Below are 26,539 nucleotides of genomic sequence, written 5' to 3' on the forward strand. Positions count from 1 at the left end.
GTACGATTTGAGCCTATAGAAGAGATTCAACAAAATAAGGATCTATATGATCAACTTTATCCAGATCCAAATTTGGTAACCAATCTATTATTCTCATTGAATTATTTCGAGCAGTGGGCACCAGAAATATATTGGATGGACGCTATGCCTTTGGGAATTGTCATCGCATAAAGGTACAATCTTGTACTTCATATATTTGGTGAGAATATTGGGAGTTGTTTTACTCACTTGCCATTAAGAACTCCTCCAGTTCCAAACCAAGAGCGTCGAGAAATAGCTATTGCTCATATTGGCAATCACTTCGTACAAGTTTTCTTATATCCTCATTATCCTGTACCACCCATTCCAACTTGGTGGTGGCAACATTCATCGTATGAAGCTAAAGGATGGGTCACTCGTTACAGGACACGCGCTCATTTGTGGTACGAAATAATAGGTGCACCACCACCAAATGCATCGGGAGCAGAATTTGGAGGCAATATTGATTAAGATTTCTATTTTTATATGTTTTTATGTTTTTTTTGTATTATTACATGTACTCTTCATTTAGAAAAAATATATTTGTTCCTAAGTTATGAATGTGTTCATTATTAATTGGTAGTATTTTTTTTAGTTTTAAATATAAACTAAAAATAAATAAAAGATTATAAACATATAAAAAAATTATTGAAAAAAATAAAATTGAAAAAAAATTGATAAAGAAATTGATTAAAAAAATTAATAAAAAATTAAAATTTAAAAAAATCAATTGAAAAAATATAAGTATCATGAAAAAAATAATAAATTAAATTAATTAAAAAATAAAAATAAATAAAATTTATATAAAATTGAAAAATAAAGTATTGATAAAAAATAATAAATTAAATTAATTAAAAAAGTAAAGTTAAATAAAATTAAAAATATAATTGTATGAGAGTTATTTTTAAATAAAATTAATTAAAAAATTAAAACAAAATGAGAATTAAATGAAATTAAAAAAAAAACAAAAAAAACAGGTGGAGAAGTACATGCGTCTTTTGGCAAGGGGGGGAGCAGCCCTCTATAATTTAATAATTATATGATTACCAAATTGTTTCTGCAAAATGCCTACATTTTAGTTCAAAATTACTAGTTAAATGACGTAAGTACCCATCGCGCGACTCGTCTCCGCCGTTCGATTATACGTCGAGGCCTTGATTTGGAAGGTTCCACCGTAAGAGGATGCCCTTGTTAATTACCAAAAAAGGCCCTCATTTCAAATTCCCGAAATCCCGCCCATTCTTCGTTCTCCACATCTTCCCTTTTTCCACCATTTATTGCACAGGGAGGAAGCCCTAACAAGGAGGTTTCTGCTGACCGCCGATCGAAGCACCGACCTCGCCTCCTAGACTCCGAACGTAGGCGGAATGGCGACAACCATTGGGATGATGGATGCGGCCTACTTCGTCGGGCGGAACGAGATCCTGGCCTGGATTAACTCCACTCTTCATCTCAACCTTTCCAAAGTCGAAGAGGTATGTCGTCTGCTCACGATGCATTCGTATTTTGTTTCAATCGATCCGAGTGCGATCCTGTGTGATCTGGTCTGATTATAAAACCGATGGCTTGGTGGTCGATGGGTGTCCTCAGGCAGCGTCGGGGGCGGTGCAGTGCCAGCTGATGGACGCCGTGCACTCGGGGATGGTGCCGATGCACAAGGTGAACTTTGACGCGAAGAGCGAGTACGAGATGATCCAGAACTACAAGGTCCTTCAGGATGTCTTCAACAAGCTCAAGATCACTAAGGTTTTCGTTTCTCCTCTGTTTATTATCGTTTGATTCTTTAATTATTTTCTCGTTGACCGATGCAGGTATTTTTTTTACGCCTTTTAACCCTAACAAAATTTAGTTTTCTACCAAGATATTTACCTGTAGTAAAATAAGTTTGGCGGCCTTGTCAACAATCTAGCTTTGCGAATATGCATTGTCACAGTGGTCGAAGAGCATTCATCCTTTCATGATCATACAAATCTGAGGTCTCACTGAACTGTTGAAGCAATCAGAAATATGATTTAGACAAACAAAGTCCACCTTTTTGAAAACTGAATTTCCATCCTTCAGTAGTTACGAATTTTTGTTGATATTTATGTAACTTATATTGCGTTAGGTATTGAATTCTACTGTCTGACAAGTTTTAGGAGAATTTTGGCTTTGAATGCAGTATTGTATTGACATATATGTCTGGCCACATGCAACTCTGAGTCTCTAATTTTCCAAACCTTTTGTATTCTAGCTTCATAATATTTAGCAATGTTGAACTAGCATCCCATTCTCAGTTTGCATTTTGTAACATTAAATGTTTTCTTAATGTTAGCACATCGAAGTTAACAAGCTCATTAAAGGAAGGCCCTTGGATAATTTGGAATTCATGCAGTGGATGAAGAGATATTGTGATTCTGTCAATGGTGGCATAATGAGCAAGTAATTTCTCAGCCATTTATTTTCTGCTTTTTTTTCCTGGACCGTCATTAATTTCCCTAACTTTTTTCTATCCATTTTCTTAAGATATCGAAGAAGAAATTTTATTTATGTTCTTTTGTTATCCCAAAATTTTCATGTTAGAGAACTTACATAATCATGCTCCTCCCTTTGGATTTTTGAAGAAAAAGCATCATTCACAATCAAAATTAATGGTATTTCATTTCTTGATTTAGATTTAAAGATCATAGGAGCAGATCTAGTTACATGGTTTGTGCAAACAACTTAGTTTTTACATGTAACTTCTCTTAAAGTGACTAATATCCAGGGCTGCCTTTTGGTGTGACAAAACTGTTTCGGAATGGTCTTGTTCTAACTAGTTCAATTGAAATCTCAAGTTTTCATCAAAAATATTCTAGAACTTGATATATAACCCTGAATGCTACCTAAGTAGAATTGTTCTTTTACTGAAAATGTTTTTTTTTTTTTTTTTGCTAGCTATAATGCGGTGGAGAGAAGGGATGCGTGCAAGGGCAGCAAAGAATCAAACAAGAAGGCTGCACCTTCGCAATCAACTGTAAGATCTTCCTCATCGGCCCCTAAAACTCAAGCTTCACATGGCGCAAAGAAAAGTGACATTCATGCTGTTAATTCGTCACATAAAGCCACAAAACCTGCTACAAATTCTGCCACTCAAGCTTATGATGAACAGGTAAGTCAGATGAACGATCAGACGTGATTTACAATAGATTGCTTGAAAACATCAATCTAGAATGCACATTTTGCAATTTGCAGATCACTGAACTGAAGCTCTTCGTTGATAGTTTGGAGAAAGAAAGGGATTTCTACTTTGGAAAATTAAGGGACATAGAAATCTTGTGCCAAAACCCTGAGATTGAGCATTTACCGGTAAGTCCAATCCTGCTTTGATAAAAAAATCTACTGATTGGAATTGTATTTACCTGCATGATTTATCCTTATCAAAAACTGTCTTCAAGAATTTTATTATTATCAAAATATCTTATAAAATCTAAGTATTTACCAATTTTTTAATATATTTTCATCATTGATAAAATATTGGCATTCCAAAAATTAGCCTTTTGTCTATAAAATACCTCCTAAAATTATCAATGTCATTGACTTACCCTCCAACCATACAAAGTACAATCACTATGGTTGTAGTTTGACTGGGATCTTTTGTTCACGACTATTTTAATATTAATGAACTTGCAAGTTATTTTGCCAAAATATTTTGGCTAACTTTGACTTTTATTTTGTTGCCTGTGATTTATCTCATTTTTTAAATCTTCTTGAGTTTTAACAAAAAAAACCAACTCGGATGATTATTTAAACTAAACAGAAATCAATGATGACAAAATTTGTAACTTTAATGTGTTCGTTGCATTACTATATATTTACTTGTTTGGTGGATAGGAATAACTTTTTTTATAAATTTTGTTAGAAATTAAAATAACTCTGGAATACCTATTACTAGTAATAATAGATAATTATTCTAAATTTATAAGGAATAATTATTATAGGAACAATTCTTTCATGGATATTCCTCACTTTTCTTGATACATTTGATTGCTACAATTGAATTAATAGGGGGTCGCTGAGTTCAATTGGTTCAAGGGGCTTGTCGTTTGATTATTCTGTATGAACCATATGATCTTCAGCAGGTTGATCAATTTTGTCAGGCCAATACATTTGTCAGTTTGGACAATTCACATGGGTCAATTGATCTGAACAGCTTGGGTTAGCCTATTTGAGTTTGTCAAGTGGTGTTGATTGTTTTGGACAAGTACAACTAAGTTGGTCGGTCTAATTGGACCGATTTAGTTAGGTTGGATGGTATGAAATGGTAATTCGAGTTGATTGAGCTAGTTTGGTCTAACAAGCTAATTTAGAGATGGTTTGATTGTATTGAGAAAGTTAATTAGGCTGATAGAAATAGTGTGGTAATAAAAAGAGTTTAAAAAATGTATGTGAAGTTTTTTTATTTTGAAAATATATTAACCAAATAATAGAATAATTATTCTATTCTTATTATTTTATTGTATTCCTTGTAGAAACAATTGCATCATTAAGTGAGATAAGATTGTTAACGCGTGGGAGATAATTATAACCTTATATTTGAATGGGGTGAGTAAAAGTTCATTAACAGAAGGGAAAGGGTTTTTTAAAGTATTCATATTCTCTTTGTTTAAGGGGGATGGAAGGTTTATTAATGTAATATGTGTTATTATGTTTGGGATGAAAGTGAGGGTAATGAAGGTAAAATATATAAAGTTATAAAATTATCTTTATTTTTGTTAAAAACTTATGCGTTTAAGAACCTATCTTATATATATTTATTGATTAAGACTTACGTATTCAAGTAATTGTAGATTATTTGTTTTAGTTGGTGTCGGTGTTGAAGTCGAAGTTAAAGTCAGCATTCGCAGAGTGCGAGGGTCGAGCGGTGCGAGTCGGGCGGTACAAGCGGTTTTAGTCACGATGCAAAGAATATCTAAAACAATAATTTTTAAAATTAATATAATAAAACAGGAATAAAATTAAAATATAATTTTTTTTAAATTTCCTTTACCTTCCCTTACAACCCAAATCATTGTGTTGGGTAAGGAAGGTTAAATTTCAATACAATTCTTTCATTTTATGGATAAGGAAGGTTAAATTTACCTTTTTTACCTTGTTCTTTCCATAGCTCATTTCTTCCTAAACAGGTTTCAAGTTTTTCTTCTTTATTTCTCTCCTCTCTCTTTCTTTCACCTCTCAAACAGTACGTAAGAGAGAAAATTCACATTTTTATATGGTTTTCTGAAAATCAGGTCGGTTGCGAAGATTATATACAAATAATTTATATATAATTTCCTAATCCGTATCTTGAATTGTGGAAAATCCTTATTATTAGCTCTCTATTTATCAAACCGTATGGATTTGTTTCTACATTGATGTATATATGGATTCTGTCTGCCGAACCAAAGTTCATGAACTTTATTGGTGTGCTGCAGATCGCAACTGCCATCCAAAAGGTACTCTACGCAGCCGATGACAATCCATCAGTTGTGGCAGAAGCTCAAGCCATGATCACGAAGCCCCAGCCAGCTGAAACCCTCCACATTCTCAGCCCCATCCTTGAGGCATCCGAGGAGGAGAGACCAAAGCCAAAGAGAAAAGACATCAACACTCTGGAGGTCGACATGGCGGCCAGCTCCACGCTGTCCCCTAAGCAGAGGCTCTCCGATATCTCGGACGTCCACTACTGTGGTTCACCGCTGACAAACTACTGACCTGTTTTCAAGCAAGTGTTGTATTGGGTCGGTACCTGCTTCGCTTTCATGAATCTATCTAGCAATTTGTTTACCCTTGTTGAGCTTGAGTATATCTGTTTTGAAACTGTATCAAAGTTATTCGAAGCGTAAATTTGTGGAACAACTTGGTCGATTTCTCTTTGCTGCTTCTTTTGTTCAACATGTGGATAAATTTTGACTTGCCTTATATTGTTGTTGTTATCATGTTTTCAGATTTAACGTAATGTTCCTGTCAGTTTTTTGTGAAAGCAGTTCGATTCCTATTTCTGAACGTCTAAATCTCAACTGTACACAACACTTAAAACTGTTGATTAAACCGGTTCTCACGAGAGCAATCAGCTTTAAACAGTCATACAATATGTACACCTTAGCCTCTAGTTTACTATGCCAAAGTTTAAAGCTCATAAGCTGGGAACCTGGATTCAGAAGGTTCGATCATGTCAAAAAAGAGATATGCCATGCCTGCTTGCCCTTCGAACAATGAATATGGCCGATCACCAGTGTGCATTGTCCCGTCTTCAATCAACTGGTTAGCTTTGTCCAGCAGAAAGCAAGCAAATGCTTTAGCCTGGTACAAGTATTCGACCCTCCTGGTATGCCGATACAATGAGAGGAAGACATAAGCATTGCCACTAATGCCATGGCAAATGCCAACTCTCTTCAGCAGGCCTCTCCGCCACACGATGGCAGCCGCCTCTTCTGCAGCTTGCAAAAACTGCTCGTCTTGGAAAACCTAGACAAATAAGTTTACTGAGAAACTAAGCAGTGTAGCAATTGAGTAAGACAATGGTTCATTTAGGAAAGGGTTCATAGACATTAGTCACCTGAGCTGCTTTGGTGAGGGTAACAGGCTAACAGCGACACCTGGAGCACCATGACACCAATGCACCAACCGATCAGACTCAGATCCTTGGCTGGAGGGATAATTCCCACTTTGGAAACGGTGTTGTATCATGTAGTTCAACGTGGTTTTGATGCATTTCCTATCTTCTGGATTCAGATCCATGCCCATCAGGACATGCATGATTCCCGCAAGCCCATGGGCTGCACCCCAGTATTTCTTCCCATGCCACTCGTACATCAGCGGGCAACTGCTTTTGTTGGATAATCTTTTGCCATCGGAGACGATTTCGTTAGCTATAGCACTCTGTGTCAAAGTACAAAACACTGTCATCTGTAGCTTGGCCTTTCTTAGTCATGATGATCAATTACCAAAACCACAATAGCAGAAGCTCACCATGTCTGTTGACGGTATTGTATTCTCACCAATGTGCTTGTTCAGGAAAGAGCATGCCCACAAATAGCCAACTTTTCCATACAGAAGTTCATTAGGAACATCACGCAACTTTATCTGCTTTCAAAGAGAATTGTGTTACTGATTTAGAAAAATACTGCAAAACAGTGGCATTCATGAAACAACAGACTCATTGAAGTACTAAACTCGTCACTCTTTGGTAAAACAGAAACAATAGAAGAGGCATTTTCTAGTGTGCTTGCACATGATGATGCATCATTGGATAAGTACAGAGAATGACAAAAGAAAGAAATGGATAATAAAATGTATTATCAAATATTCCATATTCAAGTAAGCGTTTGAGACCAACTAAAAGGATCTTGGATCAATTCATAGATCATTTTGTGGCAAAGGTGACAACCTTCACCTCGGGGGCTTCTCGAAGACCGCCCCAAGCACATTGGAAGGGAGTAAATCACAGGAAGCATTCGGCCAGCCGAGTAGCCTTCTAGGTGAGGGGGCCTAGCATGGGGTAAAGCCCACGATTCGAACCCGAAACCTATTTTGGCAACTCCTCACTTGAGTACCAACTCAGCTACGCCTGTGGGGGCATTCATAGATCATTTTGTTTACAATAGAAAAGAGGATTCAGAGTAAGCATGGATCTTTCAATGATCGATTAAATAGAGATTAATCAGGTAAAAGAAACGCTAATTCTTGGGATTGTTCATTCTTCAAACCGATTGAACATAGGTAGAATCAACTCAACATCCTATATTCACAACCTGCTATTGGTGGCCAAACATACATGGTAATCAAGCTCAGTTGAATTGATTTATTCTACAAAGAAGTTATTCTCAAACAACAGTCTAAATGCACATCTTCAGAAAATTAACACTAGTGCTCCATTACCTCCCTAAACGAGTTCAAATAATGGCGGAGCAGCACATCGTCTCCAACATGCTTCGCAACCACAGCACCGAGCGCGCACACTCCCGCCCGCCCACATATGAAGGTCACATGCCTGCTTCGATCCCAATCCATCCTCAACACTCATCATTGAATTGGCGATGCAAGTAACAAGATTGGAGTTTCACCTTGATTCAGCAGAAGCAGCGTCACAAGCCCTAATGATCTCGCCGCAGAGACCAAGGTCGCTCTTGCTGTTAGTAACCCGGTACGCCTTGAAGAGCAGCAGCGCCGTTCCTAGGGCGCCGGTGTAGAGCGTGAAATCCCTCACTTGCCGCCTGGCACGCAACCACGTCCGCTTCACGACCTGTCGCGAGCATGAAAAACTCAAATTCCATCAGATCACTATCGAAAAACGACTATGAAGTAGATCTAATTGACCGGAATAGCAGATAGAAAGCGAAGAAAGGAAGAACCCTACCTTCTCTTTGAGATCGAGCGCGGCTTCGAGGAATTTGTCTGCTAACTTGGGGTAGGGAAGGCGGAGGAGGCCGTGGAGAGTGGACTGCGAAATGGAAGCTTGCTCGTGTTCTTCTTCGACGAAGTCGGGCATCTCGTTGGGGAAGTAGCGATCGGCCATGGATGGATTCGCCGCTTTGGTAAGAGAAGAGCATGCGAGTGTACTTGCGGTGTGCGGTTGCATCAATTTTTATTTAACCCCAAAATTTAAAGAAATATTTAGAAGTGTCTTACAAAATTATTTAATAAGATAATTAAATAATTATTTAACTAAAGTTGAGTTTGATTTATTTTTTTTTTTTAAAGTTTGAGCTTATTTAATCGAGCTCTTAATTTCTTTTTCAAAAATTATTTATTTAATTGATCTCGTAAATAACTCCATTAAAGTGTAAAATAAAAATTCCCTACAAAGAAAGGGTTAAAGTTGATGATTGGAGTCGTTTAAGTTTAACCCGAACCTCTCTTCCAACCCTAGAGAACGACGCACGCCGCTGCAAATTTGCAGGTATCGACTCCTCGACCTCTCGCCAACGATTTCCGCCGATCTCCTCCTCGACCTCTCGCCGACGAGTTCAGCCGATCTCCTCCTCAACTCGTCGATTCCGCTCCACATCCCTTCGCCTCTCCACCTCCCCATTTTCTTCATTGTCTCGGCGCTTACCTTCCTTCGTCGATCTTCTCCTTCCGCCTCTAAATTTTTCGCTGTGTACATCTTTAACTTTTTATAATAAAACTTTATAACTTTATCTATTTTGCATTGTGAACGATTACAATTGCTTGGAAAGATTATTGGAAGCTGAGTTCATACATTTATGTGTTTTGAGATTTTACATTGGCACGACCATCTTTTGGCCAATTTAGTGTGCTTAGAATTAAGATTTCGATGCCATTGTAGTGTGTTTTTATGGACTATTCTGGAACTCAATGCTTTATTCTCTTTTAACTTTCACAGATAGTTAGTATATATAGTTGTTCAAAGATTGATCCACTTATTGTTTAGGTCAATATACTTGTGTCATTCCATTGAACCTGTCTAGCAAATATGTCTTATTCATGTTTTGATTTGATCTTTAATGTTTTGTTGTATTAGTGTCAAATGTTTCAATAGCCATGCCATCCTTTGATATGATTACATGATGTGCTAATAGGAAACCTATTGCAAGCATATGTTCATCCATTTTGATATATAAAAAAAACTAAATTTGTATTAATTTTGTAGTCAGAGAAAAGAGTGGTCTAATTGGTCTCTTTAATGGACTCTGTTGGGAGTGGATGGCGGTCCGAAGAGGAAACTCATGTGGTTCTCTCTCCACAATCATTGTCTCTTTTTGGTGAAGGAATATCACTGGTGTTCTCTCGCTGGACAGCGCTCCAGATGGCAGTGGAAAACGCATGGGGTGGGCGAGATTCACGACACAAGTCTGAAGAGCTCACCTCCACTATCCTCACCTGGTTCTCCCAGTCTAAAGGTTATTTTCGTCTGTAAATCAGCTATCATCTCATTCCCAGTTTGCAAAATGTAATATCTTTATTAATACCTTATTAGCTACAAATCCGTGCTTTGTTGTTTCAAATTCTTTCTTTTTGTCAGACTTTCAGAATTACGGTTCTCTTTGTTTCACTCTTTCAATTCTCCTCCCCGAATAAATTTTCAATAATTCTCTCTTTCTTTGACTATTGCAATTTCTTCTTTTCTTAATTCTTTCACTCGCTTCTCTGAGCCAAAGAGGACGCTTAGTTTTTTTTTTGGCATGGTAATAGATTGGTGAAATATATTCTCTCAGTTTTACATGATAAATTGACTCTTCTTCTTTTTAGGTTCACTCTATATTGATGATTTGGAAAATATGCTCGAAGAGAATATGTTGAGTTTATTCAATACAGAGATTGATGATGGTAGCATCGAAGAGGTATCCAATATCCCTATAATTTTGAATTAGAAGGAGCAACTTTCAGAAAATATCTTAGGCGTGTATGCTTCAGTAGTAATTACTCAAATTCGAACTGTCTTTAAAGAATCAAAATTCATTTGAATCTTGGATGTTATAAGGGGGCTGGTCTTCAATTTTAAATATGTCAACCTAACAAATCTGAGGTTGATATGTCATAGTAAACTTATTTGTTTAGGAAGTCATAATAGCTGGTACTTCACATTGAAGTTCATTTAGTGTCCAATAAACAAAATTCGTGTATACAGGTTGCTGAAGAATTGATGATCATGCATGAAGACTTTCTCAAGGGAAATTTTGAATCAATTGAAAAGCTGAGGAGGTCAGGACCGGTAATTAGCTCAGTAGCTCAGAGCAAACAGGTTATCATTTTTGGATTACAAACCCTTTTTAAGTTGTTTAAATTGTTGTATTCTTCCAGGCCATATTTGTTTGAAAAGATGGGCGGGCTAGTCATTCATTGCTTATTTGAAAAGAAGATAGTTTCAATACATAGTCTATGATGCATCCTTGCTCATTCATGTTGCTATTTTACTTAAGATTTGAGTATCACTATACCAAATTGTAGGTTAAACAAAGCCTTGTTACACCAAGGCTTGTAAATTAATTATTAATTGATTAATTTATTAAAATCATTTTAAATTTTAGCAATAACAGGCTCAGTTGCTGCATTAGTACAGTATATTTATGATTGTTAACTTTCTTTTCTTTTTTTGCTGTTTGAGATTTTTTGTTTTTTGAATTTACCTCTTTGTCTGTGCTTGCATGATTATCTTTTACTGGTTTATGTTATGAAATTATTACGAACCATTTATTGGTTGAGTTTTTTGACCCAGCATATGTTAAATGCTGCTCTACTTCTAATCATGCATATGTTGGAGAGTGTTGGAACTTGGAAGAATCAACAAACAGATGACATATATGTGATTGCATGAAATAGCTATGTTGTCTTGCAACTTGGTTTTATTTCAAAAAAAAAAAAAAGAGAGATGAAATTTAATTTAATTTAATTACCAAATATAGTAACCATAAAGATTCTAAGTAATTCTTGTTTAGAATTTTATTCATAGAAGTTGCTTTGTTTTTCATTACATCATAAAAATTTCTTTGTATATCACTTTTAGTCATGTTTGGTGTTGCTTTTCCCTGTTAAAAACGCTTTTGTAGCAACAATCGTACTGTAAGTATATTTTTGTTATGAGAATATTAAAGGATAGTATAATAAGATACTCATTTGAATCCTCATTGATCACGTATTAAATGAAAGAATCAGGCAACCCCTCAATGTTGGGATTAGTAGTATTCCAGTAAGAAAAGTTTTAGTTGTGAACAAATTATCAATTTTTTTAATATGTTTTCAGATTCTATCCTCTGTGTAAGAAAGTTTGTTTCCATTATTTTCCAATTTGTATAGTCAACTGAAACTAGAACCAGGCAATAGGTGGTAAAATTGAGGCCAAATATGTTAAAAGACGGTGTTGGCATGTTCCATGATGATCAATAGAAATTATGTTAACAAGTTGGATCAGGTAGAGCTCAAGGTACCATGCAAAGGGAGATAAGAGAAAAACTCTAGTAAACATAATCTGAAGCGTCTGAATATTACTACTGATAGATATCACATTGTATAAAGATCACTAAATGTGATATAGGATTCATGTGGCTGACCCTAGTGGTTGGGATTAATATTATTTGTTATTGATGTAAGGTGAACTAACCTGTCTTTTGATGAAATTTAGTCTTCATGCTACACGTCTCATATGTAGCTAGATCGTTCATAATGATGAGATTCCTTGACTTCTATTTACATTATTAGGTTGACTAATTTGTTTGATTTTGATTGTCTCTAATTTAATTTTGTCTAGTTTATTTGTTTTCTTGTCATTACTTCAGGCTGTTTCCACATGTGGTCACTCACAATTTATAAACGACATGTTAGTTTAATTGTGTTTATCTTGAGGAGATAGATTTTCATATTGCAGATAGGTAACCATGATAGCGAAGATGAGAGCTCAGACGATGAGGTCTCAGAAATGATTGTCGATGAACCCAAAGTGAGTGAAATGGTCGCGGAATCACCAAAACCCGAACAAGTTCCCGACGAGGATGGATGGTCCACAGTTACTTCCAAACGAAATAAGGGTAAGAAATGTCGATAAGAGCCAGCCAACAATGAATGTATTTATCAAACAGAGGCCAGGCATCAGATGCTGTCGGCAGGACCCCAATTTTTGTTGCACGTTTTGCTGTTCTTATTCTCAGAAGAGAGAACCTTAGCAATTAGCCAGAATGCCATTAAGTGCTTGTGTATTTAATTGGACTAGTTGTAATTGTTTGGTTTAATCACATTTGCTTACGGGAATTCGAATGATCAACCGGCGGCTATTAAATACAAAATTAAAAATCTGTCCATCCAAAGGCGTCCACGTGTTTCCACATCCGCGACGTCGCATCAGGCCGTTCATTGCCTCCATTAGTGAAAAATAAAAAAAAGCCTTGCAGCCGAAGTAACTGAACTAACTAAGTTACTATAAAGGGCGGCCATTCTGATTCATTCTTCCACTTCAAAGCAAAGCGCACTCCTTTCTTCCGAGCCGCTCCATCACTTCTCCTGATCTAGCAAGATCAGTCGGTGCAATTGAGCTCGGAAGATTGGGAGAAGTAGCAGCGTCTTGGGTGGTGGTGCGGAGCTCTACGTTCGCCTCCGACATGCCCGCTTATTGTCCTGCTGCTGCGAGCCAACGCGAAGTTGTCGCCACTGCCGCCTCCGCCCGCGAAGGCAGACCGCCTCTGACGGAGCAGATCGTCGGCGTGTGGCTCGACAGACTCCTCGTATTCTGCCTCGTCTGCATCCTCTTTCCCAATCGCTAATTGTATAGCAGCATGGGGCTCAGCTCTAAGCTCGCCTCCCCCGACGTCGACGCCCTCCTCTGTTCTCAGGTCCCGTAATTTTGTGTGCTAATTTAAGTTTCTGTTCTTGATTTGCGCTTGAATCGATTTGTTGCTTCGTTAAGGATTTGCTGGAGATCCCGAAACCCACGAGCCAAGCGAGGAACTACAGCCACCAGCAGCAGCAGAGGCCGCCTCCGCCGCCGCACTGGCCGCCGTTGAAGTGTCCTCGCTGCGACTCCACCAACACCAAGTTCTGCTACTACAACAACTACAGCCGCACGCAGCCGCGCCACCTCTGCAAGGCCTGCCGCCGCCACTGGACGCAGGGCGGAACGCTCCGCAACGTGCCCGTCGGTGGCTCCCGCGTCGGCAAGAACAACAACAAGCGAGTGCCCAAGCCTACTCCAACCCCGCCGGCTGCCGCCGCGTCATCCAGCAGCGCGCCGATTCCGTTTCTCTTTCCCGACATCCCCCGGCAGGCTCTCCTTCAATCGCCGCCTCCCGCCACGCTGCAACTGGCTGCATCGGATTACACCGCCAACTTGGCACCGCAGATTACTACAGAGTTTGATCTCGTGATGAACTCGTGCGGATGCAGCAACTGCTACTACGGGGGATGGCAAGCGGGGCAGGTGTCGGCGATGGCGACGGGCACTAGTGGCGGCATGGATCATTCCGGCGCCGACTACTGGAGTGGTTGGGATGACGAAGTGGACGGTTGTCCGTAGCTGCATGCCTTTCCCTTGAGCTTTATAAATTATCTCTGTCCATTAGAGCAGTTTGTGTTGCGTGTGTGTGAATGATGGTGATGGACGTTGGCTCGCAGCTTGCGATCTGACAGTGTGACTCCTCGTCTCGTGACTTTGTGTGTGTTTGTGTTGTTCCAAACGTGATCAAAATAAATAAATTAGAAAAAATCCAACTATTTACAGTTATATTTTACTAGAAAAACCAAGATGGTAGATTTCCATTGTTCAATTTGTTCTTTCTTGCCCTTTATAGAAGTGAGAATTGAAGAAGAAACAGAAACACAAACAGAAGGTTCAATGTAGTTCGATTCGAATACAGAGAGGATTAATATCGTTGATTAATTCCACAGAAGAAGAAAAAACACAAAATTTAAGACTTCTAATGGAAGGAGCTCATGCCGACGGCGCCGGCGCCGGAGCCGTAGGGTAGCTCGTCGGAGGCGACGGCCTTGGAGTAGAAGATGTAGTAGAGTTCAGTGAGGAGGGCTGTGAAGAAGACGAAGGCGGCGCCGGCGGCGAAGACGCCCTTCCGCACGGTGTCGCAGGAAAGGTCACCGTCGAAGAACATGTTCCGGTAGCGCGTGTGGTGCGCGTTCCGCACCGATCCGGCCAACAAGCACGCCTCTGCTATTATGAACGTCACCCTGCGTTAATCACAGTGAATTGATCACCAAATCCGAGATTATTTCCTGCGATTAGATGATTGGGAATCGAAATATATGTACGTGGAGAGGAGGAAGAGGAGGAGGGTGCAGGCGCGGGGGCCGCCGGGGGCGAGGGAGCGACGGCCGAAGCAGAGACAGTTGGTGAGGATCATGAGAATGGCGTGGCTGAGGAGGAGGAAGAGGAGGGCGCCAACGCCGTAGCCGGTGGCGATGTCGGAGTCGTAGACGCAGTAGTTGTAGTTGTCCTCCGAGTCCGACACCACCCGCGCCTGCAACCAATCAACCACGAACAGTTCGTCAAAATCGAGACAAATGTTGCGATATGTGCCGGAAGGAGGAGTGCGGCGGAGAGTACGCTGCTTCGGCGTTGCTCGGCGGCGACGGCGAGGGCGAAGGCGATGAGGTCGAAGAGAAAGACGAGGACGACGACGACCTTGGACGCCATGCTTAATTGATTGATATCCAATATCCTCTGCTTTGAGAGGTGATAAAAATGAGAAGGAGGAAGGAGAACGAAGCGGCGGTTGGTGGTGAAGTGGACGGAGCAGCGGCGACGGTTGGAGTGAAGTGATCTGTGGTTGCGTGTGTTGTTATTTGACGGCGTTCTAAAGCAATCTTGTCCACCGACACTGGAGCTTGGTCTGGCGGAGGGCAGATCTAAGGATTTTTCGCATGCGTATAATTAATTATATAAAATAAATATGTAAGAATTGCAAATAATTTTATGATATTTGTGCCAATATAAAATTTATTATAATTTTACAGGTGTATGGCTAGTTAGATCTCCTACCAGATTAGATTGTACCTTTTCTAAATTCGTCGCCCAATAATTGTGGAGCTCATCCCTCGCCCGATCCATCCGCCCGCAGCCTGTTCGACGAAATTCGAGATCGGAGCCCCAGCAATGGCGACACCGGCGACAACCCTCCCTCCCTCCCTCGTCCTCTGCATCCCTCCCTCCTACGCCCCCATCGCCTCTCTTTCTCCCCCCGCCCGCCCCGTGCCCGTTTTCAACAATAGGACCGCGCGGCGATTCCCGTGCCGGGTCGCCCTCTCCACCGACCTCTCCTCCTCGTCGGAGATAGAAGAGGAAGAGCAGCGGGCGGCCGCTAAGATCGGGAAAAGGGTTCGCGTCACGGCGCCCCTCAGGGTTTACCACGTGCAGAAGGCGCCCGACCTGGATCTCAACGGCTTGGAAGGAGTAATCAAGCAGTATGTTGGGGTCTGGAAAGGGAGAAGGATCTCCGCCAATCTCCCTTTCAAGGTCGAGTTCCAAATCGCTGTCCCAGAGCAGCCTCGCCCTGTGAAGGTCGTCTCTCATCTCAAGGAGGAAGAATTCGAGTACCTGTAAAGATTCAACATTTCCGGATTGTAGCAAGAAGAGAGATGCTTCCAGTCGACATATATACTTTCCTTTAGCTTTATGAAACATCTGTCTGTAAATCGTTGTTCATCAATCATACTGAATCTTATAGAAGAAAGATCTAGGTGGCTTTGAGGATGCCATGAAGTGAAGTGATTGAGTAGGTTGGATGAATTCTCTTCCTAGTGAAGCACATAATTATTAATGAGCAGATTCCAATTGAGTCCCACTTTCCAGTCATTCACAGGTCAGAACCCACAAAACATGACTCGATCCATGTGAATGAATGAGCCATAAAGGGGGCAACGGTCACCTGCAACGTTCCTCTCTGCTCTGCTTGCTGCCGTCCGATAATTAATACGATCTACTGCACCTTCAACCTTCGGCGATTTCACTTCACTAGGCCTGATGCTGCGATCTCTGAAGAAGCTCAAGCTCTGGTCCTTTCTCAAGAAGCGAACCAAGTCCGATAACTCATCTCGACGTCGCTGCTCTTGCTCTGCTTCTCGTCCGCCGCCGCCGCCGCCACAGCGGCTTCTGGCGGAGTCTTCAGCTCCGCCGCTGCTGCTGCCACCGCCAACGCCACGGCCGGTGTCTTCCTATCAGCAGTACCTGCTGCCTTCCCCTGTTTTCACGGCGACGATGCAGCAGCAGGAGGAGGGCGTGTACTGTGGGTGCTTCACCGGCGTTGCGACTTTGGCTGCTCTGCTCAGATGCTGCTGCTTGTGTTGTCTTCATCAATGGCCTTCGTAAACTCGTACTCCTCCATTAATGGCTTCAATGATGGGAAGGATCGCATCGTCTTCTTTCGAGGAGATTTAAGTGATATTATTTTGTGAAATATCCAATGAAAGTCCTTTGATTTGTAGATCTTTCAGTCAGACGCAACAAAGGATCGACTATTTCGAAATTTATGAAGATTAAATTGGATCAATTCTTTGATTTGTGGATGCATTTGGACTAATTGTGACTATTTGTGGATGACATTATATAATCATGCAAATTATTATTTGTATAAATAAATAAAAAAAACACATTTTCTGTGTATAAAATGGTTCTCCTTTTTCGGTTGATTGAGTAAAAAATATAAAATAAATGTTCGTGTTTTTTTAGTTTTTATTCACACTAAATCTCTAGTTATTTGCCATTGGGACACTAAGCTGGAATTTGTTTAGAACACTCAATTGGTGTTCAAATTAATATGGCACAGGCCATCAGTTTCCTTAACGAGTTCAATGCGTTCAAATTTTTTTTTTATATATATAAAAAAATCTCATTCTGGTACAACGTGCTAAAAAAAGAAACTCGCCGCGTGCTTTAAATAAATGATACTCATAAAATAAAAAAAATATTATTTTACATGATAAATATATTTTAAAATAATATTATTATTTATTTTAAATAATAATCATTTAAATGTGTAAATAAAATTAAAATTATATTTATTTAATATAAAATAAGAATAATTAGAGATCCATAAATAATGTATATTAATATTAAAATAAATATGAAAGAATTAAAATGTTAATATAATATGTATGTAAAATATGGATTCGATATTTTTTAATAAGATGATGGGTAATGCGGATGCTCTAACCCAAAGAGAATTGTTTTCTCACTTTGTAAAAACAAAATTAAAATGAACATTAAAGTGAACTTGTAAATTTGAAATTCATAATCGTTATTAAAAAATGACTGTTGTATCCCTTACTTTTAGTTATATTATTCATCCAAACAATTGATTTCATTTGGTGGCAATTGATATTGTAATTTTTTCCATGTTGTTGTTTAAATGTATCATTATAGCCTGGAGTACATGTTGGTTCTTTGAGAGCATGAAATAAAATAAAACGAAAGTGATAATCACTCATAGTGATCTCCTAAAGAAATTGTAATTGAAGACGTCGGTCGACGAAGAGGCTGTCACTGTCGGAAGCACGATCACGGGACAACCAGAAAGTGTTGGAGCAATCCCAATGATCCGTGCGACCATATGTTTTGGTGTTTGGGCAAAGGGTTTAAGTTAAGTTCACCCTTGTATTTGATATGTGTATTTGAGTTGTGCAGGTTTGCAGGATACACATGTGACTCAGGTTGATGACTTCGAGTCTGGTGAAGGATGAAGCATCCGAGGGATCATGAACAAGGCAGCGAGGACAAGGGTCGAGGGAAGCGACTTTGAGGCATACGCGAAGGATGACATTGGGGACGAGCCGCGGGCATGCATACATTCGAGGGACGAGAGCCAAAGAGGAAGTAGGCTTGAAGGCAAAAGGTCAAGGCTGCGAAGGAAGCGTCAAATGAGTCATAAGGATGAGGGTCCGAGTGCTATGAGAGAATGTACTCGGTACCAGTCGACTGCATGTTTCATCAGTCGACTAGTTCAGTCGATTGGGCAATCGGCTGGGAGCGAACAGAATGCTTCTATTCGCTCAACCAGTGTGGAGCAGTCGACTGCTAGTTTTAGCAATCAACTGGTATCAAGCCGTTGGGATATAACGGTCGAATTTCCACAGAGGGCAGTCGACTGCATGTTTTGGCAGTCGACTGATAGGCGGGATTTTCAACTCACAACCTATATAACCAAAGCTTGGGAGCATGGTTATAGTTGACAAAATTAGTGGTGGTAAACCCTAATTAGTAGTCTACTAGTCTCAAGAGTCTTGGTTGGTGTTGTGGTGAGGTTTCTCCACCCACAAGGAGCGACTTGAGATAGCCGGAGTTTACCGGGGGCTAATCCACCGATGGATAGGGATCGTCCATCTCAAGGACACACCGTGAGTAGGAGCTTTATCTTCAAACCACGTAAATGATCGTGTAGCTTAGTTTGCATTCTTTCTTATCTTTAGTTTAATTTCCTTTAGCTTGTTTGTTTTGTATATTTCGTTGCGCATACTAACAAGTGTAGGAAGATCAATCGATTTGGGGGCGTCGTCTATCCAACCCCCCTTCAAGTCGGCCGACCGAACTCCCCTACAAGTGATATCAGAGCGAATGTCACACTTCACCGGACTAATCGCCGAGAAGAGCAAATACAAGAAGATGATCGGCTTGATTGAACCTCCAAAGTTTGAAGGAGGAAGCCTTGGGGGCATCACCTATTGGATGATGAAGATGGAGATCTTTTTCGATACGGATTGGGACACCATGATGGTGGTAAATGAACCATTCGAAGTCCCAAGAGATAAGAAGGGAAAAAGACTCCGACCACGACATTGGACGGAAGAGCAAACCTCACGATCGGAGGTAAACTCAAAGGTAATATCAATCTTAATAGATATATTGTCGTCTAATGTGATGAGTGGTGTAGGTGAATATAAGATCGGCCACGATTTGTGGAGCAAAATGAAGATGGTTCTATGGGAAGAACCTAAACCTACACAAGAAGAAGAAGAACCCAAGGAGATAGATTTAATTGCTCAAGCTAAGGAGGAGCAAACGGAAGTTGAGCCATGCTCAACATCCGAGGAAGAGAAGGATGAAGAAAGATCATTCACAAATGTGGATGAGGAAGATGAAGCATCATCAACATCCTCAAGGGTTGAAGAAGAATCCAAGACAAGTGAAGAAGAAGAAGAAATCTTGGAAGTCAACATAGTGAGCACCTCCACCGAAGCAAAGTCAAAAGATCACATTGTGTGCTTCGGGTGCAATGAAAAGGGACACTACAAAAGTAGATGTCCTATGGGTAAGAAGAAGGTATCTCCTAAACTCAATTCAATTTATTTTGAATCTAATTTGAGTTGTAGGAAGAAGAAGGAGAAAAAACACATAGTGTGCATCACGTGTGGTGAGCGGGGTCATTACCACACCAAATGCCCAAAGAAGAAAGAGATCAAAAAGTTGGCACATTTGAAGAAGGAGGAGAAGAAGTGGAGGAAGAATGGAGGCTTATGTCAAGGGGGAGCTCCAAAGGTAAAGGGTAAGGTAAACCCTGATTTAAATTTAAAGTCAGATTTAAATTCCTCCATGCATGCTAAGAAAAAATAATGATAATCATAGTATGCCCATGCAAAATTTTGGATTTAGATATCATGATAGGAGTAGGGTAATTGTAGATCAAAACCCTAGGAGACCCATTCATGAAAATCTAGAAATGGTAGACCTAAGGAGACCCAAAGCATTAATCCCAAGAAGATGAGGCATATGCCTAGAAAGGGTAGGTCTAGGAATGTCCAATTTGGACAAATTAACTCTAGAGTTAGGAACCTAGAGAAAGAGAATCAAGCCTTGAGGGGAAAGCTTGATAAGCTAGAACAATTCCTTAAGATATTCAATGTTGGATCTAAGGAATTAAGTATGATGTTGGGTAGCCAAAGACCCAACAATGATAGATCGGGCTTGGGATACCGATCTAGTCCCTCTAAGGCCAAGGAGAGATCATATGCTAGGGTGGAAAATGATCATGGCAAGAGAGAGTCCTCCAAAGCTAAGGGAAAGTCTTATGCTAGGGTTGCATATGACTATAGCAAGGAGAAGCCAATAAATGGCAAGGGAAAGTCATTTAAAGGTAAGAAAAAATTAATCAAGGACAAAGTGTCCAAGGTTAAGAAAGTTAGGTTTGTAGGCCAAGTGTCACCGGAGGTGCACCGATGTGGCCTAGCCATTATGGATGAGTCACCTAGGGAGGTGGCTAAGGTTAAGAGCTCTAGGGGAGCTCTAAGAGTCAAGTTGGGACCCATGGAAAATGGATCTCAAGTGGATACTACTTGGAAGTCTAGATTGGGTCATGAAATGTGCCAAGTGGTTTGGAGACGGACTTGAATATCAAACCTAGGGTATTGGCACAATTAAGTTGTGTTTCATGCTTGAAAATATGACATTGGGGTTATATAATATGATAATTGGTTTTGGATGTATAGATGTCATATAAACCAATGCTAGGGATGAATTATGGGTTAGTATGGGTAAATACATCAAGAGAAAGACAAAACTAGGACTTTAGGTCAAGGTTCAATTGAACCATTTAACTAGTTTTGAATTTTGTGTCAATCTTGAGATTGGTAATAAATACATTTTTGAATATATTTTTCCCAAGTAGATATGGGTAAAATAGACCTCTCCACAAAATTTGGACATTTTTGGAGGTCTGTGGATTTAATGGTGCATTTTTGAAAATGGGTCAAAAATGTTGAAAGGGGCTGAAATAGTGTGGCAGTCGACTTGTACAGTTACTAGTCGACTGGTAACAGAGAAAATTGAGCAAAGAATAGTTCTGTGTGCTATTTCGATGAGGCCAGTCGACTGGGGCAGTCGACTAATACCAGGCTGATTCTGTTTTCAGTCTTGGTTTGTGACTGAGTCAACTCATATTGTGTATGAGATTCATGGGGGATGAATATACAAGTTTAGGGTCAATTTGGATGACAAGTTTTCAACAATTGGGATATTGTTGAAGAACCTTTTGGATGTTAAGCAAAGGGGGAGAAGTAAGGTTTAGTTGGGAAAACCTTAGTGCCTTTGCGTAGGAGGAGCCTTGTAGGTTCTTAAATAGCCCTATGGTAAAATTTCTAGCTCAATGGGGAGCTTAGGTGTAGGGGGAGCCTTGTGATAGGTTCAAATGCATGTAGCATTGTTTTATTTCGGCGTTATAAGTCCAAGTGTGTAGCCTTGGCATCATAAGTCCATTCGGCAGTGTAAGTCCAAGTGTGTAGCCTTGGCAACATAAGTCCAAGTATGTAGCCTTGGCAACATAAGTCCATTCGGCAGTTTAAGTCCAAGTGTGTAGCCTTGGCAACGTAAGTCCATTTGTTTTAGCATATTTATTTGTTATTGTTTTCCCTAACTTAAACGTATTGCTAAAATATCAAAAAAAGGGAGATTGTTAAAGCAATCCCAATGGTCCGTGCGACCATGTGTTTTGGTATTTGGACAAAGGGTTTAAGTTAGGTTCATCCTTGTATTTGATATGTGTATTTGAGTTGTGCAGGTTTGCAGGATACACATGTGACTCAGGTTGATGACTTCGGGTCCGGTGATGGATGGAGCATCCGAGGGACCGTGGACAAGGTAGCGAGGACAAGGGCCGAGGGAAGCGACTTCGAGGCATACGCGAAGGATGGCATTGGGGATGAGCCACGGGCATGCATGCATCCGAGGGACGAGAGCTAAAGAGGAAGTAGGCTTGAAGGCAAAAGGTCAATGCTGCAAAGGAAGCGTCAAATGAGTCGTAAGGATGAGGGTCCGAGTGCTGTGAGAGAATGTACTCGGTACCAGTCGACTACATGTTTCATCTGTCGACTAGTTCAGTCGACTGGGCAATCGACTGGGAGCGAACAGAATGCTTCTGTTCGCTCAACCAGTGTGGAGCAGTCAACTGCTAGTTTTAGCAATCGACTGGTATCGAGCCGTTGGGATGTAACGATCGAATTTCCACAGAGGGCAGTCGACTGCATGTTTTGGCAGTCGACTGATAGGCGGGGTTTTCAACTCACAACCTATATAACCAAAGCTTGGGAGCATGGTTATAGTTGACAAAATTAGTGGTGGTAAACCCTAATTAGTAGTCTACTAGTCTCAAGAGTCTTGGTTGGTGTTGTGGTGAGGTTTCTCCACCCACAAGGAGCGACTTGAGATAGCCAGAGTTTGCTGGGGGCTAATCCACCGACGGATAGGGAACGCCCACCTCAAGGACACGTCGTAGAGTATGAGCTTTATCTCCGAACCACGCAAATGATCGTGTAGCTTGGTTTACATTCTTTCTTATCTTTAGTTTAATTTCCTTTAGCTTGTTTGTTTGGTATATTCCGCTGCGCATACTAACAAGTGTAGGAAGATCAATCGATTTGGGGGCGTCGTCTATCCAACCCCCTTCAAGTCGGCCAACCGAACTCTCCTACAAGCACTTCAAAGTTCACGAGCCAAATCCCAATCTCTGGACGTTCTCCTTTGCTCGACCAAAACACCTCACAGCTTCTCTTGCTCCTCTGATCACCTTCTGCTGCGCTATCTTCTCTCGTCTTCTCAAAGGCTTGGACGGACCTTTATAAGAAGACTAAGGAAGACGAAGGGGAAAGGACGCCCCTTCGTCTCCTTGGCGTTTGCAGCAAAGAGAAACGAAGGGAAATCGTGTCCCTTCGTCTCTAGTAACGCCCAACATCTCCCACTCGTCCAAGTCACATGCTTGCCTTTGTTGTGATATTTGGGATCCTTAGAAAAAACTATTGCAGCTTGACTGTCACAGTACACAGTAACAGGACTCCCACTATCCTCAGCAATTTTCAAATGCTTCAGGAACCTTCTTAGCCAGACAACCTCTTGCACAGCCGTTGCACAAGGTCTCCTGCCCAATCTGCATCTGAGTAGCCACTTAGGCTCATATATGATCCTTAGAAACAGAGGTAATAATCAACTGTTCCTTTGAGATATCTGAATATCCTCTTCACCGCTTTCCAGTGTCTCGATCCTGGGTTTGACTGGAAACGACTAACTAAGCCAACAACATAGTTTATATCAGGACGAGTACACAACATAGTGTACATCAAACTAACAATAGCACTGGCATATGGTTTCTTCTTCATTTCGGCTATTAAATCAAGAGTCTTGGGATACATACTTTTGCTCAAAACAGTACCTTTCGCTATAGGCGTCTGTTCAATGTTGCAATCTGACATATTGAAGTGTTGTAGCATCTTAGTGATATAAGCTTCTTGAGACAAATTCAAAAGTCTTTTTGATCGGTCTCTAACGATCTTCACTCCTAAGATGTACTCTGCTTCTCCCATATCTACTATGTCAAATTGTGATGAAAGCCAACTTTTGACTTCTATCACACACTTTATATCGCTTCCAGCTATTAGCATATCATCAACATATAATGATAAAATGGCAAACTTTCCTTTCTCCTTTCTTAGGTAAATACAATGATCCTCATTGACCATTTCGAAACCATAAGACAATATTACTTCATTAAATCTTATGTTCCATTGTCTTGACGCTTGCTTTGGCCCATATATAGACTTCCGAAGTCTACATACTCTTTTCTCTTGGCCTTCAGCAACATAACCTTCTGGTTGTACCATATAGATTTCTTCGTCAAAATTACCATTAAGGAAAGTCGTTTTTACATCCATATGATATAATTCCATGTCATATTGTGCTACTATAGCTAGGATGACATGTATTGACACAAACTTCACAACTGGGAAGAATGTCTCTTCAAAGTCAATACCCTCTATTTGGGTATATCCTTTTGCAACTAATCGAGCTTTGTATCGATTAATCGATCCATCTGCTTTCCTCTTTACTTTGAGAATCCACTTATTCTGAATAGCCCTTCGGCCCAGAGGAAGATCGACTAAATCCCAAACTTGATTCTTTCTCATTGACTCTATTTCTTCATCCATTGTAATTTTCCATTCTTTTCTAACTGAGCTTCTCAAAGCTTTCTCAACTGTTCGAGGTTCCTCATCATCAACTGGGAGAACCATCAATGCCTCATTCTCAATATCAAACATTCTCTAGGAATAATCTGACGACTACTTCTTCGAAGGTTAGACCGTTGAGAAACTGACTCATTCAGTGGCAAATTACTCCCACTCGGTTGACTAGATTCAGGCATCTCCTGATCTGTTGATAAAGGAACATTATCCTCCTCCTCTATCTCATATAGAGGAATTCTCTTATCAACTTCACCTCGTGTTGGGAATTCAATTTCAAGAAAAGTAGCATCTCTTGACTCTATTTCAGAGATGATTCCATCTTGTCGCTCACCAATAAAACATAACCCTTAGAAGTCTCAGAGTACCTTATAAAGATACATTTCTTACTTCTAGGTCCTAATTTTCCATGTTCGTGAGTCTTATCATGAACGTAGGCAGTTGACCCCTAAGATCTCAGATTGCTTAAATCCGGCTTTCTACCTGTCCAACGTTCGTGTGGGGTAGATGAAACTGACTTTGAAGGCACTTTGTTAAGTATATAAGTCGCAACTAATAATGCATCTCCCCAATAGGAGATTGGCAAATTAGCTTGCGCCATCATAGACCTAACCATTTCAAGAAGAGTCCTATTTCTTTTTTCAGCAACCTCATTTTGCTGTGGAGTTCCAGGGATAGTTAGCTATCTAATAATCCCTTTCTCATTACACATTATCTTGAACTGATCAGACAAATATTCACCTCCACGGTCAGTGCGCAAGGTTTTAACCTTACGTTCTAATTGATTCTCAACTTCGTTCAAGTAATGAATAAAGCAATACAATGATTCAGATTTATGAGAAATCAAATACACATGACCAAAACGCGTGAAGTCATCAATAAATGTAATGAAATAAGAACTCCCATTTCTAGCCTTCATATTCATCGGACCACAAATATCCGAATGAATTAATTGCAATGGTGATTCAACCCTAATAGCTTTACCAAATGATTTTCTAGTCATCTTTCCAGCAAGACAATGCTCATATATAGACAAGTTAATCTTAGCATGAGTGCCTAAAAGGTCCTCCTTAGCTAATCTATTCATTCGTTCTTGTCCTATATGTCCTAGTCTACCATGCCAAATTTCATCATTAACATCAGCATTACTAGTAAGAGCAATGTTTGAAAAACAACCATCATTATTATTTGATTCTACATCAAGAACCATAAAATCATTTGTTACATAACCATATCCAATTAACACAGAGTTAATTTGAAGTTCCACACAACGGCTATAAAAATTTACATTATAACCTAAATCAAGAAGACAAATGACAGAAACCAGATTCCGTCGAATCTCAGGAGTATACAGGATATCATGTAGAAACAAGGTGCCTCCATCACGTAGGTTGAGCTTGCAAGTCCCAATTCCTTTGATTTCAATTCTTGCATTGTTTCCTACATATATCCATTTGTTGCCAGCTGGTACCCGACGATACTCCACATATGTAGCTCAATCACGTGCTACGTGGTTCGTTGCTCCTGAATCTACAATCCACAAAGGATACGAATCAGCTAGCAACATTGTACTTATAATATATTGCTCGTGGAAAGAAGACAAAGTTGGATCTACCTTTTTAGGCTCAGCACACTCCCGAGCAAAATGACCTTTTTGCCACAGTTGAAGCAAGTTAACTTGCTCATAGGTCTTTGTTCATATTTATTTTCTTTCTTCTTGATTTGGTTTTTAACAGCAACAGCACTAGCAGGGCCGACTCAAGCCTATTTAAAGCCCTAAGCAGAATTTTTTTTTAAGCCTTTGACGTTGTTTTTAAAAAAAAATACCTTACCATTTTTCATTTAGACTTGGATAGAAAATGGTGGTTTAAATTTTTTAACAAATTAAATATTAATTTTATAAAGTATTTTTTTTATACAATTTAATTTTCTCACTTTTTAGATGTAAAATTATTAATTAAATTTTTATATTCAAGATAACTTAATTTAGATAAATATAAATTTTACGGTATTAAATAGTGTTGGTTGCTACTCGGAAAACCTAGAGGTTCCATTGAACAAAAATTTTGTACAAAGGTCTGAACCTTTTCCTAGCTACCATGTGTTCTTTTAAATTAAATTTTGGATCACT

At 39.8% G+C, this 26,539-nt stretch overlaps 5 protein-coding genes and 1 pseudogene across 8 annotated transcripts; 4 read left to right on the forward strand and 2 right to left on the reverse strand.

Moving 5' to 3' along the window:
- Positions 1 to 1,238: 1,238 nt before the first annotated feature.
- LOC122045983 (microtubule-associated protein RP/EB family member 1C-like) lies at positions 1,239 to 5,937 on the forward strand. Its single transcript, XM_042606444.1, has 6 exons — positions 1,239 to 1,493; positions 1,609 to 1,764; positions 2,333 to 2,439; positions 2,935 to 3,148; positions 3,232 to 3,345; positions 5,451 to 5,937. The coding sequence occupies exons 1-6, from the start codon at positions 1,386 to 1,388 to the stop codon at positions 5,727 to 5,729; spliced, it is 978 nt and encodes a 325-aa protein (XP_042462378.1). The 5' UTR covers positions 1,239 to 1,385; the 3' UTR covers positions 5,730 to 5,937.
- Positions 5,938 to 5,998: 61 nt separating this feature from the next.
- On the reverse strand, positions 5,999 to 8,591 carry LOC122045982 (annotated as a pseudogene).
- Positions 8,592 to 8,842: 251 nt separating this feature from the next.
- On the forward strand, positions 8,843 to 12,736 carry LOC122045985 (pre-rRNA-processing protein TSR2-like). 3 transcript variants are annotated; one of them, XM_042606447.1, is made up of 5 exons: positions 8,843 to 8,917; positions 9,632 to 9,881; positions 10,231 to 10,322; positions 10,610 to 10,723; positions 12,344 to 12,736. In XM_042606447.1, the coding sequence occupies exons 2-5, from the start codon at positions 9,665 to 9,667 to the stop codon at positions 12,518 to 12,520; spliced, it is 600 nt and encodes a 199-aa protein (XP_042462381.1). In that variant the 5' UTR covers positions 8,843 to 8,917; positions 9,632 to 9,664; the 3' UTR covers positions 12,521 to 12,736. The 3 variants fall into 3 exon arrangements, with proteins under 3 accessions (XP_042462381.1, XP_042462382.1, XP_042462380.1); XM_042606448.1 differs by having other exon boundaries at positions 8,855 to 8,917; positions 9,636 to 9,881; XM_042606446.1 differs by lacking the exon at positions 8,843 to 8,917 and adding an exon at positions 8,924 to 9,118.
- Positions 12,737 to 12,906: 170 nt separating this feature from the next.
- On the forward strand, positions 12,907 to 14,204 carry LOC122045984 (dof zinc finger protein DOF1.4-like). The gene is made up of 2 exons (XM_042606445.1): positions 12,907 to 13,301; positions 13,376 to 14,204. The coding sequence occupies exons 1-2, from the start codon at positions 13,245 to 13,247 to the stop codon at positions 13,979 to 13,981; spliced, it is 663 nt and encodes a 220-aa protein (XP_042462379.1). The 5' UTR covers positions 12,907 to 13,244; the 3' UTR covers positions 13,982 to 14,204.
- A 76-nt stretch (positions 14,205 to 14,280) lies between these two features.
- Positions 14,281 to 15,611, reverse strand: LOC122045986. The gene is made up of 4 exons (XM_042606449.1): positions 15,473 to 15,611; positions 15,023 to 15,324; positions 14,728 to 14,936; positions 14,281 to 14,646 (listed from the first exon to the last, which is right to left on the reverse strand). Exons 2-4 carry the CDS (start codon positions 15,110 to 15,112, stop codon positions 14,382 to 14,384), a joined length of 564 nt encoding a protein of 187 aa, XP_042462383.1. The 5' UTR covers positions 15,113 to 15,324; positions 15,473 to 15,611; the 3' UTR covers positions 14,281 to 14,381.
- On the forward strand, positions 15,572 to 16,955 carry LOC122045987 (ferredoxin-thioredoxin reductase, variable chain-like). 2 transcript variants are annotated; one of them, XM_042606450.1, is made up of 2 exons: positions 15,572 to 16,194; positions 16,268 to 16,955. In XM_042606450.1, exon 1 carries the CDS (start codon positions 15,572 to 15,574, stop codon positions 16,016 to 16,018), a length of 447 nt encoding a protein of 148 aa, XP_042462384.1. In that variant the 3' UTR covers positions 16,019 to 16,194; positions 16,268 to 16,955. The 2 variants fall into 2 exon arrangements, with proteins under 2 accessions (XP_042462384.1, XP_042462385.1); XM_042606451.1 differs by having other exon boundaries at positions 15,572 to 16,190.
- The last annotated feature ends 9,584 nt before the right edge of the window (positions 16,956 to 26,539 follow it).

This window comes from Zingiber officinale, chromosome 2B (assembly GCF_018446385.1).
Source record: "Zingiber officinale cultivar Zhangliang chromosome 2B, Zo_v1.1, whole genome shotgun sequence".
NCBI lineage: Eukaryota > Viridiplantae > Streptophyta > Magnoliopsida > Zingiberales > Zingiberaceae > Zingiber > Zingiber officinale.

Bases quoted from the DNA above. Each gene is read 5' to 3' on its own strand.
- LOC122045983 (XM_042606444.1), top strand. From the start codon at position 1,386: ATGGCGACAACCATTGGGATGATGGATGCGGCCTACTTCGTCGGGCGG. The intron at 2,440-2,934 runs GTAATTTCTCAG...TTTTTTTGCTAG, and splicing joins AATGGTGGCATAATGAGCAA to CTATAATGCGGTGGAGAGAA. The intron at 3,346-5,450 runs GTAAGTCCAATC...GGTGTGCTGCAG, and splicing joins CTGAGATTGAGCATTTACCG to ATCGCAACTGCCATCCAAAA.
- LOC122045985 (XM_042606447.1), top strand. From the start codon at position 9,665: ATGGACTCTGTTGGGAGTGGATGGCGGTCCGAAGAGGAAACTCATGTG. The intron at 10,323-10,609 runs GTATCCAATATC...TCGTGTATACAG, and splicing joins ATGATGGTAGCATCGAAGAG to GTTGCTGAAGAATTGATGAT. The intron at 10,724-12,343 runs GTTATCATTTTT...TTCATATTGCAG, and splicing joins CAGTAGCTCAGAGCAAACAG to ATAGGTAACCATGATAGCGA.
- LOC122045984 (XM_042606445.1), top strand. From the start codon at position 13,245: ATGGGGCTCAGCTCTAAGCTCGCCTCCCCCGACGTCGACGCCCTCCTC. The intron at 13,302-13,375 runs GTCCCGTAATTT...TGCTTCGTTAAG, and splicing joins ACGCCCTCCTCTGTTCTCAG to GATTTGCTGGAGATCCCGAA.
- LOC122045986 (XM_042606449.1), bottom strand. From the start codon at position 15,112: ATGGCGTCCAAGGTCGTCGTCGTCCTCGTCTTTCTCTTCGACCTCATC. The intron at 14,937-15,022 runs GTACTCTCCGCC...GATTGGTTGCAG, and splicing joins CCGAGCAACGCCGAAGCAGC to GCGCGGGTGGTGTCGGACTC. The intron at 14,647-14,727 runs GTACATATATTT...TGATTAACGCAG, and splicing joins CTCCTCTTCCTCCTCTCCAC to GGTGACGTTCATAATAGCAG.
- LOC122045987 (XM_042606450.1), top strand. From the start codon at position 15,572: ATGGCGACACCGGCGACAACCCTCCCTCCCTCCCTCGTCCTCTGCATC.